At 43.1% G+C, this 21,437-nt stretch overlaps 1 protein-coding gene across 2 annotated transcripts; it reads right to left on the bottom strand.

The window, feature by feature from the left end:
• Positions 1-3,198: 3,198 nt before the first annotated feature.
• LOC111854932 (ras-like protein family member 11A-like) lies at positions 3,199-21,014 on the bottom strand. Of its 2 annotated transcripts, none has more exons than XM_023833427.2 (4): positions 20,965-21,014; positions 19,370-19,426; positions 19,046-19,128; positions 3,199-14,669 (listed from the first exon to the last, which is right to left on the bottom strand). In XM_023833427.2, exons 1-4 carry the CDS (start codon positions 20,966-20,968, stop codon positions 14,196-14,198), a joined length of 618 nt encoding a protein of 205 aa, XP_023689195.2. In that variant the 5' UTR covers positions 20,969-21,014; the 3' UTR covers positions 3,199-14,195. The 2 variants fall into 2 exon arrangements, with proteins under 2 accessions (XP_023689195.2, XP_023689194.2); XM_023833426.2 differs by lacking the exon at positions 20,965-21,014 and adding an exon at positions 20,011-20,414 and having other exon boundaries at positions 3,201-14,669.
• Positions 21,015-21,437: the final 423 nt, after the last annotated feature.

Below are 21,437 nucleotides of genomic sequence, written 5' to 3'. Positions count from 1 at the left end.
TCATTCTGTCAGCTTCGGTGGGGAGTGCGAGCAAGGAAGCAGGCGAGCGAAGCCAGGAAGTCCGGTAAAAGGGTTTATTTAGAGGCAGAAGGACAGGTACGGACATCGACGGACTATACAACAATGACAGATCTGGGGTACACTGACTTAGACACGGACTAAATACAAGACACAGGCTAAGGGTAACGAATCACAGGTAAGAGACAATCAGGGAATCACACGAGGTAACGAGGTGGGCGTGGCACACATCGGGAGCGGACGGAGCGGGGCGTGACATTACCTCATCAAAGTGCAGTTTTATACGTAAAATTACAAATAACCAAACTAAGCTAAGCACCCATAACATAACAACAAACGTAAATTCTGCTGTCAGAGATTGGAAAACCATGCAAATGATTAAAATGTTGCCGTTAACTTCTATCTATCGCAATCTATATATATTTAACTTGGCTTGAGCCTGTCACAATTCCTGATTACCAGATTATGGATGGCTGTACAAACTCCAGTTGTTGGTCATCCGATGATAAAACTCACGTGCATTCCGAAAATGTATGAGCGCAGTTGTCCGAAAACATTCTAGATGCCATCTTAACATCTAGAAGCCACTCTTCTCTGCCACCTCTCCTCCGTTCTGCCAGTTTAAATAAGCCCGCGATTCACCCCTCCAACAAATGGACTGTGCCGAATACAACATCACAGTCACGTTTGACATGCAATACATACATTGCATATACGTAATCACAATGTAGGACTCACATGGCTGAATGTAGAGTCCTCGTGACTACAATGTAGAGACCACGTGACTACAACCTACAGAGCATGTACTGCATACGTATAGCCCCTACATCAAAAGGGGTGTGTACGTTTATGCCAACCAATAGCATAGATGCATTAAAGGTACAAACGTCTTAAGGTGTTCAAATTGGCCATGTTTAAGATGTGTTAAGACATCAGAACGGCTTAACGCGTAAAAAATGTACGTATTAAGACGTTATTTGTTTGCGTGTTGACATCAAAGTAGGCGTTAAGTCCCAAATGGCCTTCCATAGAGATTACGCCCCACCATGTAGGGGGAAACAGCTGTTATCCTACTCAGGGTGACTAAGTAATGAGAGGATCCAAGTCCCTCACCCCAAATTCTTTTAGTCCCAGTATTTTTGTGTGCAAATATGTTTTACCTAGCCTGCTGCAGGGAGATGTTGGAAGACAGATTCAGGAGACGAAATGGACACGGTTGGCACCCTGAAGTGTATGTGCTTTCAGCTAATTATTGATATAACCTGCCGGCAGCCCTGCACTCCCAAGATCTAGCACATCAGGTGTGACGCCCCTACCCCTAAATAGATACTCGACATTCGGATACATGAATCACCCTAAACACAAAATAAGCAGATAAATGAGTGATTTATTGTAAGCGGAAAGGTTGCTTATCTTTCCATTGTCCTCAAACCTTACCATAGATGTACTGAATATATAAACAGTAGACTATAACACGCACGGCATAAAGGAAAATATTTCAGACCGTAAGGCTGAATTAGACCACATTAACTCAAAAGAAATGACAGCACGAGCATACCCTTTTAACAATTCACAACAATTTGTTCCGTCGCCATCAATAACAGAAAAACATAGTTAACACAAAATGAAAATACTCCAAGGTCACAATGTCTCTGAGGAACATAACGCAACACCAATAGGCATTCACTATTTAAAGTACAACACATAAATCACATTAAACAAACACTCCCAAATACCATTCGGCTGCACTTAAACAATTACACTCAATACATACTTTTCCCATATATTTGTTGTTAAGTCCTGCAATCTTACCGAGTCCTTTACCCAGTAGTAAAGGGTAAGTAGATAGAACAGGTTTACCATTCGACAATGGAATAAGTTGAGATGAGTTGCAGGAGGAGGCCTCTGTATGGCAGTGTCACTCGATCTCGCCTGTGTATCTGCCCGTGCAAAACAGCTCCGGGGTTCCGGATCTCCAAGATGGTGCACGTGGCCTCCAGTCCAGCACCGCTAACTTGAATGCCCTTCTCTTTGATATCCCTCAGCTCCTCCACTTCTACTCAATGCCAGGATACAGTACCACTCGAACACACAAAAAATACAATTCGACACACCCGCTGTCGTTGGCCACAATTAAGGGCACTTTTCCACCGCACAAAGTACAGTACTTTCAGTATGGTATTTTCGGTACTTTCGCTTTTCCATTGACTTCCGGTCGAGTACCAGTACCGAAATCTCGAGTACAGAAAGTGCCAAACCAGTTGGGGTACTTCTTTGGTACTTCGGTACTTTGGGGTGGGACTTACAAATGTATTTGCTGTCGATTGGTTATGCAAATAGCCTGCCGCTGAAACACAAAATACAACCGCCATGTTTTGAAACACAGCGAACAGCGAGAAACGTACGAATAAGTAGTAGAAAGCAGTTGAAACAAAACTATAAAAAAGTAATATGGAAGGATGGACGAATGAGGAAACGCAGGCTTTAATCGCCATATGGTCAGATGAACAGATCCATTGGGATTTGGAGGGCACAACTAAAAATAAAAAAGTATTTGCGGCAATATCAAGCCGCATGGAAGACATGGGACACACGCGAAACACAGAACAATGCCGCTTGAAGATCAAGAAACTGAAGCAGGACTACAGAAAACTGAAAGATCACAATAACAGGAGTGGCGCCGACAGGAAAACCAACACATGGTTTGAGGAACTGGACGCCGTTTTGGGCCACAGGCCCACAAATACGTGCAGAAGTAACATCGTGGACTCTGGCGTGTCTCCAGTGATTTCCAGTCAGGCGACTGAAGAACACAGTGTGACCGAAGACAATTCAGGTAAAATGAAGTACTTTTGTGTTCAGTTTTATCTGTAATATGTGACTTTATATACAGTTTATATACAGCATGTGTTTATCTCTAGATAGTCCCATGCAATCTTCACCAGCTCCTTCATCGTCTACGTCCTTTGCTGGCAATGTGGAAGCCCCGTAGTACCCCCACTGCAGGTAAGGCAAATGGATGAGCTCAAATTGAACAGCAATTTCTGCATTAAGATGGTTTTATAAGCAGTTATGTAAATGAAATTTTGTCTTTTAAATTAACAGCCAGAAGGAAACGTAGACGGTCAGAAAGCTTAGCCACGATGTTCGAAATGGCGCAGCACCGCGAGGATCAACGCCACGAACAGCAGCTTAAGGTCCTTCAGGATCTAGAACAGCATGAACGGACTGCTGCTGCGAGAGAGATGGAGCTGTTACAAAGCATGAACGAATTTAATCGTGGACTGCTTAATGTTTTGGGACAGCTTGTTCAGGCAGTGAACAACAACCGTCCCCCGAACTCAGCGCACTAAAACGTTGTTTGTTGCCGGTTTATTTTTTATTTTTTTTATTTGTGTGTGTGTGTGTGGTGTGTGTTGTTATATGGGCATTTAATGTGAATTTTTGCATTTGACAATACTTGGACTTAAAAACACTTGCACTCAAGACACTTTAATAAATCTTTTTTCCACCCAACAGTCTCAGCTATACAGTATTGGAACAAACAAAATGAAACATGTGATATGGCAAACATATCCAGGAAAGATTAACAATGCAACAAAAAAACACAACAATGCTAAGCGGTATTTACATAATGCATCAGGGCATTGCGCGCCCTAAGTGCTGCCCCATCGACTTCCCTGTTTGGTTCTGCCACAGGGAGTTGTTCTGCTGCAACAGGAGGGTCCCAGTCATCTATATACCTCTCACCATGCATTTCAAATAAGTTGTGAAGAATGCAACAGCAGAGCACCATAGACTTAACGATGAACTCCCATGAACTCTCCAGTATTCTTGTAAGGGTATAGAGCTGGTCTCAGTGGTCTGTAAGCAGGATGGAATCTGCATTGCTCCTCTTTGATTCAAGGTTTGTCCAACAGATAAATCCTTCTCTTCAGTACTCTGGCATAGACCTTCCCAGGGAGACTGAGGAATATGATCCCTCTGAAGGGACTTCTACACTGACCCCTAGAGATGAGTAAAGGGCTTCACAGACCAAACACGGCATGCGTTGTGCACGGCGCGAGGTTTCCGCATCCAGTCAAAACAACAGCGGTGTGCGCTCGCTGCGGGGCTTCAGTGGGAAAAGTGGGTGTGGTTTTCAAAACACTCTCCTGTCATTTTGTTGTTGCACCGGCGGTCAGTCATGCCGATGTATATGTCGCATGCTAAGAAAAAAGCACTAGCACTAGCTGTGCTAGTAAGACCATCAAGGAAGAGGAGGCTGCGGGTGCATGAGACCCTCAGGTCCAGAGAGTAGCTTGGGGAATTCAGGCTGGTAAAGGACCTCCGTTTGCACAGCGACCGGTTCCACGTCTACTTTCGACTGGTATGGAGCAGTTTGACAGTCTGCTGAGAAGAGTGGGACCTCGCATCTCCAACGCAGCGGCTGGCAATTTGTCTGAGGTTGGCATTTGAAAATAAAATGTTATATCAGTACAGTAGCGAACAGTCTCATATTTAGCTATGTAGGCTAACCTGTACCTAGTCCTCAGCAGTGTGTACAGCAAGGTTAACCAACAATTGAATGCAAAGTAGGTTAAAATTAATTTGTCCTGTCAAGACAGCCCTGTGTCTCATTAATAAACGTCATAAATTAGTCATTGATAAGTTGTACATTATTTCAGTGCGGATAGGCTATATGAGAACTGTGTTTCAAATCAGACCATGAGAATGAAGTGTACAGATCTGTATCCACCGTTGGCATTCAAATCTCCCACCAACATACTGTATATCCAGTGAATTGTGCATAGGTATGCTACATATGTTAGCATGAAGTGGCCTACACATGTAGGTTTCACTAGCAGTGAACTACATACATACCTGTGGCTTGCACTATCAAATATACAATGACAAGGACAAAAAGCTCCATGCCATTTAAAAAAGGTCTGGATGCAGATCTGAAATTCTCATGTTTAATGCCATTAATTTCAGATACCATGTAGCTGGTGACTCCAACACCACCATTGCCTCCATTTACCGGGTGGGCATGTCCACTGTGGCAGAGATTGTGCCACATGTTTCCAAGGCCATTTGGGACAGCCTGGTGCATGATGTACCAAAGGCTGCTGACTGGCAGGAGATTGCTCTCGTATTCAAGGAGAGGTGGAACTTCCCGATTTGTGTGGGGGCAATAGATGGCAAGTATGTGGTGATCCAGGCACCACATAATTCGGGTTCCCAGTATTTTAATTACAAGGGAACATACTCCATTGTACTGCTGGCAGTTGTGGATGCGAGGTATCTCTTCGGGGTGGTGGATGTTGGAGCTTTTGGTCGAAGCAGTGATGGAGGGATCCTTGCTGCCTCCAACTTTGGAAAAGTCCTGCATGTAGGGAGGCTGGATTTGCCTGGGGATACTCCTCTTCCAGGTGCTGACCACCTGGGACCCATGCCTCATGTTTTTGTGCTAGATGAGGCTTTTCCCCTCAGGTAAGGTTCGGAATTTACTTTGAATTGCATTGATTGTGTCATGTACACATTGGATGTTACATCCTCTAGCCCCAATAGACAGCCTCGAATAAATATTATGTTCTCCTGACTGACTCAATTAAGGAGCTATTCCTCCTTTTGTAATATCACTTGCACCATTTTTTGCAGAACAACTTTTTCAGTCAGTTATTTTGTCTGGATAGTTTTCCCACTCTTTCTTAGCGCTAAATTATCTTATTATTTGTTATTTTTGTTGGATTTAGACCTGTCCTTTTTCTTCTCCTTTTATTGCAAGGAGGAATATTCTGAGGCCCTATCCTGGACGACACCTCTCCCAACCAAACAGGATGTACAACTATCGCCTGTCTAGTGCCAGGAGAGTTGCTGAAAATGCCTTTGGGATTCTGGCTGCACAGTGGAGGATCTACCACCGGGTAATTGGAGTATTCCCCACAAATGTGGATGCCATTGTGAAAGCAACAGTGGCCCTTCACAACTTCCAGGGGTGGAATTCCACACCAGAAGTTCCCACCTCACACGAAGAACAGGAGATCCCTGCCTTTCCATAGTTCCCATCCCGAAGCACAACAAGCCCTCCGGCCTGAATGACTACCGCCCAGTAGCCCTAACATCTCTGGTCATGAAGGTGTTTGAAAGGCTGGTAAAAAACTTTATCTGTTCATCCATCCCCAATTCCATAGACCTATTACAATTCGCCTACCGCCCTAACAGATCCACTGAGGAGTAATGGAAATTATGTAAGGCTGCTCTTTGTGGATCACAGCTCAGCCTTCAACACCATCGTTCCATCTAGACTGTTCACCAAACTGGGGGACCTGGGTCTGAACTCCCAGCTGTGCATGTGGGTGTTAGATTTCCTCACTGGTAGACCACAGACAGTGAGAGTGGGACCCCGTGTGTCCAACACCATCACCCTCAGCACTGGAGCTCCTCAAGGGTGTGTTCTGAGCCCCCTGCTCTACACGCTCTACACCAACGACTGCGTCGCCTCCAACAGCTCCAACACCATTGTGAAGTTTGCGGACGACACAGTGGTAATTGGACTCATCACCAACAACGATGAGTCAGCCTACTTGAGGGAGGTGGAGAACCTGTCGGTATGGTGTAGATCCAGCTGCCTCAGTCTGAATGTCAGGAAAACTAAAGAGCTGATAGTGGACTACAGCAAGAAGAAGCAGCGCTCCTTCTCACCGCTCCAGATCAACAGCGTTCCAGTGGAGAGGGTGGATAACATCAAGTACCTTGGGGTTCTGCTAACTGAAGACCTCACTTGGCACTTGGCACATGTCAGCACTCTGGTCACCAGAGCAAGGAAGCGGTTATACCACCTGAGGCAGCTGAGGAGATTTAGGGTCACTCCAGCGATCCTAAAAACCTTCTACTCAGCTGCTGTGGAGAGCATCTTGACCATGAACATCACGGTATGGTTTGGGAGCTGTTCTCTAAAGGACCACAAAGCCCTGCAGATGGTGATCAGGGCGGCCGAGCGTCGTGTCAGATCTCCTCTGCCCTCCCTGCTGGACACCTACAAAAGACGCTGCAGGTCCAGAGGTACTAAGATAATTAAGGACTCCTTACACCCCACAAACTGTCTGTTCCGCAGGCTGAACTCAGGCAGACGGTTCCGTTGCCTGATGTCCAGGACTAAGAGACTAAGGAAGAGCTTTTTCCCCCAGGCTTCTCAACGCAGATTAACTATGCTCCTTGCTGTACACTATGTACGCTTGCACTAAAAATGCACTAAGACCGCAGATTTTGCACTATATTTCATATTTTTCAGATCTTGCACTCATACATAGTATTTATATATTGTAATTTCTCTTTTTTTTTTACTCCTACTTCTTACCTTTTTTCTTTCTTTTTTTCTCTTCTACTTCTACGCAGCCAAATAAGGGTGAACACAGAGATACATTTCACTGCATGTTGTACTGTATGTGACAAATAAATCTCTTGAATGTTGAATCATGGTTAGAGGAGAGCCACCCCCTACTGTGCGCAAGCTCAAAGCATGTACTGTATGACCTCAAATAAAATGGTCAAACTTTTGTCAACATAGTTTTAGTGAGTACAACACCAAAAGCAATCACTTCATCAATGCTGACAGTATGGAAATACTGAAATATAAAAAAATCCTGGAATACAGCATCACATGGCTAGATATGTACTGCACAATTAACCATGAACAGTAAAATGAAATGTGAAATGTGATTGCATTTGTGTCTTGACTTCAAATTGTAATGGACAGGGTGCAGTAATTTATACATCACTTCATAAGAGGAATGCAACTTGACTTTGCTTCCACGTCACCTTTTATTAATGATGATGATAATGCAAATAATACACAATAATAATACTAATACGTATGATGAAACCAATAATAAACATTGCATTCAGTGGCTTCACTCAGATGACCATGACCTCAGTACTTAGGGAATTACATGATCTGCTTGGAACAATAACACAGGGGAAGGAAACTAAAACACTCAATAATAAATCTGTCCCTTTGAAAGCTCTGCCCTGTGTAAAGCTGTCAGGATTTCAATTTTCACTTCACTTCTCTTTTCTGGTGACAGGTTTCTCAGACGTGGGGCTAGACTTAAAAGAAATAGCCCTTCCTCATCCATAGACTGCTCAAGAACTTTCAAGATCTTGCTCTCAAACTCATGCCTCTGCCTTTTTTTGCCCTGCCTTGAACTATCTGAATTGGGGGGAGGGGGGGTGCTGGGGAAGGCCTTGAGGTGCAGCATGCTGAGGTGGATGGCCCAGGCTCCTGAGACAGAGAAGGGGCCAGAGATGAAGGCTCCTGTAATGTGGACGCAGTGGCTAGGAGTGACGAGGTATTCAGGGTGCTGGGAAATACTTCAGTCAGGTACAGGTTGACTGTTTCAGCATCAGGGCAGGTGCCAGGTGATGATGCTGGCAAGAGAAGTAAGGTAGCCTGGGGACTAGAGGGTCTGTTCTCTAGGGATGGAGGCATGTTGGAGGAGGTGGTCTCTCCCTGACATGAGGCTCCAGGAAACTCAGCATGGCAAAATATTTCCAGGATGGCTTATTCTGGTCTGCCCCTGTGCCACTCATCTTTTCTCTTATGTTCTTTCTCTCCTTAATGTACCTGTCCCTGAGGTTCTTCCAGTTCTTTTTACACTCATCTGCTGTATGAGTGGGGAAAATATTTTCAGTTTACTGTGACAATGACATATGTATTACAACTATACCTCTTTATCTCATTCTTTCAATTAGGACATTGAAATCTGTACTTGTCACATGCTTTTTCACATATACTGCCAACAACAAGGTATGCTAACTGTCAAAACACACCTGGCCTGCCTCTTTTATCAGATATACGTTTCCAACACATCATCTTCCTCCCGATATCCCGGTAAGATGGTACGCTTGTGTCATACAGTTCTGCGTTCTGTTCACTAAACCAATACGTCGTGTTGATTGTTTTTGCCGCACATGCCGAAGTCGTGTTTGCATTTCAAGGTGGCACGAATTTTGATCCATAGAGCACTGCTTGTTTATGCAGGCTAGTTCATTTTTGTAACTGTAGGGGGCAGTGTCACACATTTGTACGATTTGGTCTGCATACAGATGAATCTGAACTTCTTTGAACAGGCGTTTATTTATAGAACCCCCCCACTCACTGTACCCTTAATCTCTTGCCTATTTCTCACAGAGTTTTTTCATTCCAGCTACCCAAATTGGTCATAATGTGGCAGATCTTCACAGACAAACATAACATTCAGTGTCGTCAGGAGATTTTTAAAGAACTATTTATGATTAAATGTTTGACTAACTTGTTGAACAGTAGAAATCACACTAAACTATGACCCACTGAATACCAATAAATCTGTTATTGTTCATTATAGGAAGCAAAACATGACAGTATAGCATGTGCTCCCACCTTGTACACCTTGTACATATGCTGTGTGATTCATAAATAAACAGATTTTTTCTTTTTTAATAGATTTGCTTTTTTATTTAAGTGAGGGTGATTGAGTAGTTATTCTGAGGGTGACTGGGTAGTTGTTCTTTTCTCCAAAGAATATGTAGTTGCTGTTGTTGGCCAGTAAACAGTGAAATTAAGTCCCTAAGTGTCTACCTGCACTTCATTGGTTGACACTTGCTTTCCATTATGTCCTGCCATTGGTACTATTCACCAAAGCCCGACTTGGTGACTGTTCAGGAAAGCTCTATGTAGGACCCTCCGGAGATGCCACAGTCGTGCCAACTTGAGGACATTAGCCCATATGCCTTAGCCAAAAAAACACACAATTGCGATTACCTGGAGTAATTACTGCCTTATAAAGTGTCATTTATAAATGTGGTTTGGTTAGCGCCGAGATCCCTTTACATCTTGTAGCGGTGCAGCACTGTGAGAACGTCAGCACTCGGTCTGGATGGGTGGGAAAAGGGGAGAGAGGGATGTCTGGGAAATTAAGGAAGAAAAAAAATGTGGACCAACCATCCTCCACACAGGAAATCCTCCCACAGCTAAAAAGTAACAAACTGGCCCTGAGTTTTCCTCCCTTTCCACTTTTAAATGTTTTTATTTCATACGGAATGAGAGTGGAATGAAACGATGAAAAATGAGGAGGGCATTGACGACAAACAGACTTTGGGCAGGAAATCACTGCTGGACTCCAAAACACAGTGGAGTCTCTTAGCTTCCCCATCCCTGCTCATTTGAAATCGCTGTAGCCCTTTCGCAAAATAATCACTAATTTTTACTAAATAGCTGTTTTGCTGAAAGACTCTTCCAGATGCAGATTGGCCATCGGGAAGTGTCAGAATTTTCCACGTGGGCCAGTCCTGTCAGTCGCTACCCTATAAGATCCTGATTGGCAAAATATACCAAGGGGAATGAAAATATCCCAACCCCTCCGTCTTTGGTTGCTGTTAAAATATCAAATTGGTGCTGCTTGACAGCAAATTCCCGGGCTGCTTTTTGTTCCCAGTCCACCCCTGCACCCCTCCGAAAAGAGCATCCTACCTTTGATAAGTTGATCATTTTTCTTAAATAGGAATAAAAACCAGATGTTCCAATTCCTGTTTCCATATTCTCAAATCTGTCTAGAGAATAAAGTGTACCTATTCATCTTACCACGGGAAATTCCATGAAGTCACGATATCGACAAGTGTGGAAACATGAAAGTCTTCTGCCTAAGAATTAGTGACCCAGGACTATACATTCCACAAATAGAAAGGGATGCCAATGCTTTAAAGGGGACACAGTCTATCTCAGGGGGACTGAAACGGGCGCGCACATGCGCACACACACGTGCACGCACACACACGTGAACACACACACATGCACACGCGCACACACGCAAGCACATGCATAAACATGTGAACGCACACACACACGCGCACATGCACACACACATGAACGCACGCATGCACACACACAAACACAGTTTACAATTTCATATTTTCGTGGAGACTCTCCATTCATTTCCGTGAGCATAACCCTAATGTCAACATGACGACCTTAAACCTACCCAGCCCTAACCTTAACCATAGGTAACCAAACAACATACAAGATTTTTGGCATTTTTAGTTTGATTGCAGTCACAGATATTTATGGGTGGTATGGTTGGTCCCCTCAATGTCAAAACAGCAGGTTTCTATCAGATTGTGGGGACATACATACATAACTCTCACACACACATAGCAGAGACAGGATTTGAACCCCCAATCTTAAAGGGCCAGAACAACAACAGTATAACATATTAGACAGAACAAAAAGCCCATGTTTCTGAGCTCAGGCTGCTTCCTATAAGTCAGATATTCACTGGAAGAACTTCCTGCCTTCCAGTTAACTGATGGGGAGGAATTGCAGACCAGCAATATCAAGTCTGACACAAGATTGGAATCAACTAGAGGTCACTGAAGAAAACTGGTCTGGTGTAAGAGACCAAGAATGCATTATGTAAACATGCGGTAACACTACAGGGCTGATTGAAGGACAAAAATATTGAGGCTTATTGTTATTTTATGGCCTTTAAAAGTGTACACTGTCAAGAACTGTGAGAACAAAAAGTTCAGCTTCATGCTGTAACCGCTGCAAACCATGTTCTAACCGAGACCTTGGATTTGTCTGTCATACATATTCTACTCATTTTAATGCCTAATCTAATTGACCTAAAGTCCTCAGGACACATGCTTTGTAACGTAAAAGTTGAAATGTGAAGTCATACTTCACTGAATAAAATAACCTAGAGCAAATCAAACCAGGGCCTGGCCTGAAGACTGTGATTAACAGAGTAACATCAGTTACTATCCCAGTCCCTACATTTGCTGTTGGCTTATCTGGGTTCTTTAAAAAATGACAAGTGATAAGTACATTGCAGGTCATGGAACAGCTGTGCCTTGTAAGGTCATTAGCACAGTTATCTTTGCTTTTGCTGCCTTCATGACCCCTTGGCTCAATGCCCCTTTTCTTTAGCTAGCTCGCAAACAACATGATTTCAGAAATAACTATTCCCACGGGATTTTAATCAGAGGTGGAAAGTTTGGGTCCGGAAAGTATAAATCTGGACCAAGGTTTTGTTCCAACCAACCAGTGGAGTACTTTGTGACTGTGACTCTTTGTACTCAACTGGTTGGTTGAAGCAAAATCTTGGTCTGGATTTTTACTTTCTGAACCTGAACTTTCCACCTCTGATTTTAATATAATGCACTAAAGAAATTGTGTTGAGGAAAACATGTATTCCACTCCACAAGGGAGAGAACACGGTGGGGCTCATCAATCTCCCACCTAGGACAGATATCCATGCCACACTAATAACAGGCCAAGATCTCTGAATTACAGGTAAAGAATTAAGTGTTTATTACTTGAAAAATAAAAATAAAAAGTTCCTTTCACTGGAACTAAGGGGTCAAGCCCAACCCCTGAAAAATTAATTATAGGATAGGCCAATCAAGATCAGCCACACTCTTCCCAGTAGGGCCTGGAGAAACGTCAGGGTCGTCACACAACCCCACACTATAATCCCCCTTCCTCCAAACTTTACACTTGGCACGAGGCAGTCAGGGAAGTACCGCCCTCCTGGCAACCACCAAACCCAGACTCGTCCATCGGATTGCCAGACAGAGAAGCATGACTCCTCACTCCTGAGAACACGTCTCCACTTCTCTACAGTCCAGTGGCAGTGTGCTTTACACCACTGCATCCAACATTTTGCATTACATTTGCTGGTGTAAGGCTTGGATGCAGCTGCTCGGCCATGGAAACCCATTCCATGATGTTCTATACGCACTGTTCTTAAGCTAATTTGAAGGCCACATTAAGTTTAGAGGTCTGTAGCTTTTGACTCTGCAGACAATTGGCGACTTCTGCACATTGTGCGCCTCAGCATGCGTTGTCCCCCTCTGTGATTTTACATGGCCTGCCACTTTCTGGCTGAGTTGCTTTTGTTTCCAATTGCTTCCACTTTGTTATAATACCGCTAGCAGTTGACTGTGGAATATTTAGTAGCGAGGAAATTTCACAAATGGACTTATTGCACAGGTGGCATCATATCACGGTACCACACTTGAATTCACTGAGCTCCTGAAAGTGACCCATTCTTTCGCAAATATTTGTTTCTGCATGCCTAGGTGCTTGATTGTATACACCTGTGGCTATGGAAGTGATTGGAACACCTGAATTCAATGATTTGGGGGGGGGGGTGTCCCAATATTTTGGCAATATAGGGTATGTACGCTCCTACTGGATCAAAGATGGTGAATGATATATAAAAAGTTCAATTTCCCTATAATCGAAAATCCAAGCTTTGGCTGACTTCTTCATTGCAGCCATTCAGCTTCTGCAGACTACAGTTTTTTCTCAAAAGTCATCAAGCTGAATTGGAAGCTCTAATAGGAAGGTCAGAAAAGAAGAAACATTTATGAGAGGATCTAAATGAAACAGATGAGCAGCCAAGGAATGAGGACTGTGAAGTTTCTGTCACTTATCACTGTCTGTACTTTTGGAGGGAGACTGGAGCAGGGAGTCAGTGAGAGGAATTCTCCTGGCAGCAGATCTGAAGGCTTGTTCTGCTGATCTTGTGGAGGAAGTTAAGACCAGAGACAGTGCACCAGGACACAGAAAGATGACATTATGAGCAATGCACAGATGTTTTGTTGGAATTATAATATCACCATAAATTTTTTTGTATCTTTGTTCCAGGGAAACATTAATCCTGATTCTGATAAACTAATAAACATGTTTGTCGATGATGGATAAATCCGTAGCAGGCAGCTTTGAAAATTTAATGTTACCCTTTTTATTCTCAAATATAGCTACACTTACAACTAACTATACTTCAGTACATTCATATTGCTTGTAAATGACCATTAATGAGATTTTGTTGAACAACAGATGTATGTATAATTAAATACTTTGGGGCTGGAATAAACTTTTAATATACTTTTCAATAAATATCCTTTCAGTAATGATCTTTGGCTACCTCTACAGATAAATAATGCATAATCAAAGGTTACTGATTGCTAACAGGAACCATAGCTGGTGGGATTTCTTCCTTTTGATGGATGAGAAATTAGATCAAAACAAGTGGAATGGGAATCATTCTTCCTGAGTTACTCCTTGGTGTATTGCTCCATCAGACATGCCCCAAGCCACTCTCAGATGGGGCACGTCCCGTTTTGGTGTGTCTCTCGGGGGTGCCTGGCGTACCTCACAGAACAGAAGCAGACTTGACCTTGGAGGAGAGAGCCTGCCTGAACCTCCTCTTAAGTTCCTGCATGTTGGGCGACTTGGGCCTGCCCTGGTGAAGACCTGCCCGCCGCTTCTCCCCATTCGCACCTCGGAAAGTCCGGCTTATCTCCTGGTACAGGTGCAGGAAGGCTTCACGCACCCCTTCATGGTTCTCCCTGGCTGAGGACTCGAAGTACGCGCCCCCCAGCTCCGCCGCCAGTGCCTCACCGTCCTCCACCGCCACTTGCCTGGCACGCAGCAGGTCACTCTTGTTGCCCACGAGGATGATGGGAATGTTGCCACCGGGGTGAATGCGACGCACGTGCTGGTAGAGAGGATGGATAGTGCGGTAGCTGCTGTCGTCTGTGATGGAGAACACCAGCATATAGCCGTCCGCCCAGTAGATGGAGTGATTGATCTGCTCCTGACAGATAAGGCCTTCCCCGTCAACCTGCTGTGGGCGGAGCACATGTCACAGAAGTGTCACAATCCTTTAACCTCACTAGCTGGGTAGTACAGCAGCACTCTTTGTAATCAGTTCACTGACATCTTACAGTTCTGGATAAGTTTTAAGGATGTGTCAACTAGATGAGTAACAACCCAGGATGGGGGGCCAACCCATTGCAGGGCACACTCACACATCATTCACTCACACACCATTCCCTCACACACCATTCCCTCACACATCATTCACTCACACACCATTCCCTCACACACCATTCACTCACACACCATTCCCTCACACATCATTCCCTCACACATCATTCACTCACACACCATTCCCTCACACACCATTCACTCATACACCATTCCCTCACACATCATTCACTCACACATCATTCACTCATACACCATTCACTCACACACCATTCCTTCACACATCATTCACTCACACACCATTCCCTCACACATCATTCACTGATACACCATTCACTGACACACCATTCCCTCACACATCATTCACTCACACACCATTCCCTTACACATCATTCACTCACACACCATTCCCTCACACACCATTCACTCACACACCATTCCCTTACACATGATTCACTGACACACCATTCCCTCACACATCATTCACTCACACATCATTCACTGACACACCATTCTCTCACACATCATTCATTGACACATCATTCACTCACACACCATTCCCTCACACATCATTCACTCACACTACATTCACTCACACATCATTCACTCATACACCATTCACTCACACACCATTCCCTCACACATCATTCACTCACACACCATTCCCTTACACATCATTCACTCACACACCATTCACTCACACACCATTCCCTCACACATCATTCACTCACACATCATTCACTGACACACCATTCACTCACACACCATTCCCTCACACATCATTCATTGACACATCATTCACTCACACACCATTCCCTCACACATCATTCACTGACACACCGTTTACTCACATCATTCACACACCATTCACTCTCACACCATTCCCTCACACATAATTCACTGACACATCATTCACTCACATACCATTCCCTCACACATCTTTCACTCACACACCATTCCCTCACACGGACACCAGTGGGCTCAAATAATTCCTGGCCCTGTACCACATAAATACCAAGGTTGCCAAGTCTGATGCATCTGGCATGAGACTCATGCTTTCAGACTCTCACGCTCATGAAAGAAATCTTATGGCAAAACTATATTATTCCATTATAAACCTAAAATTAACTACATAAAAGTGTTGGGGTAGTTGGCAAACCCTTTATTTCTAAGGTAATAAAACTGCTACATACATGCAAATGCGTGTGCAGACTTGTTCCTAATTGAAAACCTCACTCCAGTCAGCTGACCAAAGTTGGCAGGCCCAATATTATGAGGGATGGGAGTTTTGTTAATTGATTTATAGTGTCTCTAGTTTCATTTTCACACACTTTCTGCAGGCCTGCCAGGAAGCGAGGGCTGCCATCTTGTGTCACTCTGATTTACGGCCTCTTTCACTTTGAACACAACAAAAGAGCAAGTGTGGGACATCAGGGAGGGCCTAGCCAGTATGCGGTGGGGTGGGGGGGTGCAGATTTGGTGAAGCTGCTTGCTGTGGCCAGCCAAAGGCCAAACCTCAACTCTGTCTCCCACTTGGTGGAACTGGCCTGATTCGCTTCACCACTAGGGGCCACCAGATCCGGGTCTGATTTATGATCTAAGCACACAGATGTAACTTAAAAATCCTGGATTTGCCCTTTAAACATTTTCTTAGACATTTATGACATTTTTAATGTGTTTGGCGCTTGCATGTGCTGCCTGTGCTTCAGGGTCCAAAGACTCCTGTCAGCTGATTTGCCTGAATAGCCTATAACTGTGTCCAGGTACATGCCCTGTAAGGAAATGCATCTTTATCTTCATCTTTAAATTTGGAAACAGGGTAAGCATTGCGATGTAGATAAATATTTCAAAACAATATTCATTAACAATTAACGTGAGCAATATCTGTTTTCGGGGAAAAAAATGAATAGAAATAAATGTAAGCAAGAGACGCGGAGTGGCTTTGATTATACCGATGTAGATGTAGTGATCAGGGGCGCTGCTATAGATTTTGGGCCTCATGAAACCATATCATAATGGGCCCCAACTCAGACCAATCCAATTATGTTTTACATGGTACCCTGTCATTCAGGGGCTCTTGGAATCATCCTAACTTTCCCCCCTTTAATGGCTGAGCTGGTATTTATTATGGGTGGATGGTGGGTCTGAGGCTAGGGGTCTGTACTGCCACTTGGAAGGTTGCTTGTTCAAATCCTGTGAATACCAGGAGTGATCCGACCCCCGTTGGGCCCTTAGCCTGCAACTGCTTCATCCTGAATATGACATTAACCTACATCCAGCCCAACAAACACATCCTCTAACTTTCAGGAAAAAATCTGGGGGTTGGTGGCAGGATTGGCACTCCAGTTACTGGAAAATATTCGCACTGTTCCATTCCACTGGAGCGAGCGTGGTGCTGAGGTGTCACCTGCTGCACAGCTGCACATGGGCTCTCCCCCCCCGAGGTGGGTCATCATGTGGAGGCTGCAGCCACATGCTGTAATCAGCCTGCACTCCTTACCTTCTCTCCGGTAGTTATTAGCAAGAGTATCTTGTGACTTTTGTGAAACCTGGTTAAAACTGTTACAATTCAGGTGTAATAGTTTTTCTCATATGAAATAATTAAAGAACAATATATACTTATTTCCAAAAAAATAATTGTTCAAAATAAGCTGCATAGTAAGGCTCACTGTCAGGGCGGGCGCCCATCCGACCCTGCCCATTGTGACCCTGCCCCATTGAGACCCTGGCCGATTGTGATCCTGACCCATTGAGACCCTGGCCGATTGTGATCCTGACCCATTGTGACCCTGCCCCATCATGATCCTTCCCTGTTCTGACTAGCAGGTGGCTGGTCATTCTGTTACGGCACGGCATGACACAGGTGGGAAACAAGAGTGACAATCCACATATGGCTCCCAGACAAACAAACACACACTGGGAAAATCACTAAATAACAGGCCACTAGGTCAAACAAAAAACTGGGAGAAATAAGATTATACTAAAGAACCAGGCTACACAGGGAGCAGGACTAGAAAACCAGGCAGAGACCATTAACACACAAGCACACACACCCACAGAGTAACTACTCACAATGACTCACTAAAGAGTAAAACAAAGGCAAGCATTTAAATACACAGGAACACCAAGGCAAACAAGGAACAGGTGTAACTAACAATCAATTAACCAATCAGGAGAGGAACAAGAAAAATGAGAAACAGGTGGAAGCAGAAATACAGTGGTACCTCAGTTCTCGAACTCATTAGAACTCGAATTTCTTAAAAGTCGAACCAACCAGTTCGAAAAAAAATTACCTAGAACTCGATCCAAATCTCAGAAGTCAAACCGTGAACGTCAACCTAAGATAACTTGTATGTACCCTAACCCTAACCCCCCAAAAAACCCCTAAAAACTCAACTCGTCAGAACACTGGCAATAATTCTACGGCAGGGATGCCTTTTTCGGCATAACATCGGGAACCAATTAATTGGTTTTCCATTATTTCTTATGGGGAAAATTCGATCAGAACTCGAACTTTTTAGGATTCGATCCAGAGTTCTGAACAGATTAATTTTGAGTTCTGAGGTACCACTGTACTAAATGAGCACAAGGACTAGGGAGCTATAACAATCACCAAGTCAGGGAATCACTGGAAACAAGGGAACATAACAGAACTGACTATAGTAGGAAAAGAGGGGGAAAAAAATCTAAATCAGACACAAGCAGGGCCAACCAAAACAGGGAAGCAAAGAACCATTAACAAACATTATGGAAATATGAAAAACAATGAACAAACCAAACATTTCTGGCCAGCCTCAAATCCACAACTGGTGACATGATAAGTCTGAGCTGCACATTGAACCCAGTGAACATGAATACACTAGGGCTAAGGGACAGAACAGGGAAGGATCACAAAGGGGCAAGATCAGATGGGCGCCAACCCTGACAGGCAACCCAATAAAAACAAACATTATTAACGGGTTATGAAACAAAAAAAACATAACACATTTGCATCATGTGTTCGTACTATTAGCCAGTGACATGCATGTGAGCCACCATCAACGTATGTAAACAAGTGACTTGCAAAATCAACCATTAAGAGTCTACACTACTGGACATGTGCCTTTTATGGAAGAAAGATATTTTCCAGTCAATCAGCTTATTTTATAGTTAGACTTAATAGCAACTTGTAGCAGCTGTATGATAATAGCTCCCAAGAGAGGGAATATGTGTATGCCTCTCTAAAGAGTTTACCTGCAGAGATACACAAGGGGTGTCTTGAACTTGTAGAGACGTTTGTTCTCCATCTATATTGATAGTCCTTGAATATAGAGCCCCTAAAATAATAATAAAAATACATTAAATTCAACAAAGCTTACCTGAATATCTGAGTTCACATTACGCTAGCTTAGATGATGTTTCTCACACGCTTTGAAGTGGATATTTACAGGCATGGGTGCAAATTATGGGTGTGGATCAATACAACCCCCTTAAATAGGTGGAGACCTCACCCCCCCCACCCAGCGCTCAACCAGAAGTTATGCTCTTGTTTATAGGTCATAGAAAAAGCCAACTAACCTGTGTTTGCTTCGTAATCCCCAATGAATCTCTTTGTCAGAAATCTTACTATCAGTGCTGGGAACGGAAGGAACAAAATAATCCAAACAATCAGTCAAACAATCAATCAAACAAATAAACAATCAAAGAAATAAATAGACAAAAACACAGACAGATAAATATAGAGAATAGATAAAAAATAAACTAACTGTGGGCCTTCTTCTTAAGTAAATGTGTTTTGTTCAACAGTGATGTGACTTACAAGTCCATTTTACAACCATTTTATTGTAATATTATTTTACCCAATCAAATAGCCGTGCTCTCCCCAAAGATCTCTGTAATTTAGAATGCATTGAACATGGTCAGGAATCTCGATTTTATTTTTTTAAATTGCATGTTATTCACTAGACGCTGCATGAATAAGCAATTAAAATTTGTTCGCGATAATTAAAAGCGGTAACGCGTTTTGGCAGAGCTCTCGGTTGAGACTAGCGTCTTCATGTAAAAGTTGTAATAATGCTGGATATAAAGTAGAAAATGCCACTATAAAGCTATAAGTGTTTAGCATACGGTCCTGGGTTAAATGAACTGCATTCAGCTGTAATACAGATGTGAGATATAAGTCCTGGACCAGTTCGATGCAGCATGAACAAATCTTTTACCTGTTTTTCCGACATTACTTGCGCCCAGAACAACGATCTTGATGTTTTTATAAGGTTGGGGGTCCAACGCGGGATATTCCGGTATGGGAACTAACAAAAAGCCACTGGAACCGCTGGTCATTGTTCTTGTAGAGCCGGCAGCAATAACCATTTATCCCGGCCAGTACTGTTTAAGTCGGGGGTTTCTCCGCTTCCCCGGGCGCCCGAAAAGTCAGCGGGCTGTCAATGATTTTTTATAACTTTAAGCAGCACTCTGCCGTTTGTCCAGAATAAAGCGTTCGTCTTGATTAAAAACATCTAAGCTGTGGAAAGAAGCAAAAAGTACTGAAATTATTCTTATCTTATGCAGAATAGTTAAGGCGTCAGCCTTGGCGAGGAGGGGCTGCATACTAGTGGAGATCGTTGACAAGGAAGCTGCACGAGAACTATAAGAAATGCTGATACAGCAGACCCCCCAGTGTATGCTGCTTATTTTAAATAGGCCTACTCCAGATATATTTTTCCCAATGAAACGCTATTTATAAGCTAAGCTTACTTCAACGATTTTCTAAGCAGATGTTGTATATAGATGTTGGGTTATTGCACTTAGGACTTGAAATATTGAATTGAAACATCACTGGAATTTTAAATGGTCCATAAAGTTCTATTAGTTTAAATAGTTTAAATAAATATAATATAATTAAATATAGTTTAAATAAATGTGTATGAGTAACATTATAATATTATCCATTTAAATTAAATATTTTGAATATGGGTATTCTATATTACACTTTAACAAAACGTCTAATTATTAAATACGGTATGCTAATTTGAGGACGATTCTACACATCAGGCTACATTCATTAATTTAATTATGCAACAATAATGTGGCTCACTGATTTACAGTTTACGCCCTCGGCTGTTCCCAATCAGGCATTTACTTTATTGTGAAGTTTGCTCAAGCAGGTAACCTACCCATCCCAAAACTGACCGGATCCGAAACTGCAGAAATGGTACCACCTAGTGTTAGGTGTGCGCAATCTCATAAAGTGAAAATGTTTTTTTTAAAAAAAGAAAAGAAATGGCATTTTTCGTATCGTATTTATTTTTCGTTAATAAATATACATTTTTCGATTATATCATATACATTTTGTCTCCATACAATATAGAATGAAAAATGACAGTTTGATTAAAAAAGAACTCCCCACAACAATGAAAAGTAGCACAAAATTGACCGATTGAAGCACTAATTTGGCATACACTTTTATTACAGTAACGGTCAGAGGCGTTGCTATAGAGATTTCGGCCCCCACGACAGCATAACATATTGCCCACCCCCCATCCAGACTAATTCACGCAGTCATGATTCAATTTTTTATTCCGTTGTTTACCATGCCAGGTCTGTATGAACACTAAAAACATTATTGTATGTATTGTATCTGTGATCT

Source organism: Paramormyrops kingsleyae, chromosome 24, assembly GCF_048594095.1.
Source record: "Paramormyrops kingsleyae isolate MSU_618 chromosome 24, PKINGS_0.4, whole genome shotgun sequence".
NCBI classification, from domain to species: Eukaryota; Metazoa; Chordata; class Actinopteri; order Osteoglossiformes; family Mormyridae; genus Paramormyrops; species Paramormyrops kingsleyae.
This window is presented reverse-complemented; position numbering and strand designations above follow the sequence as displayed.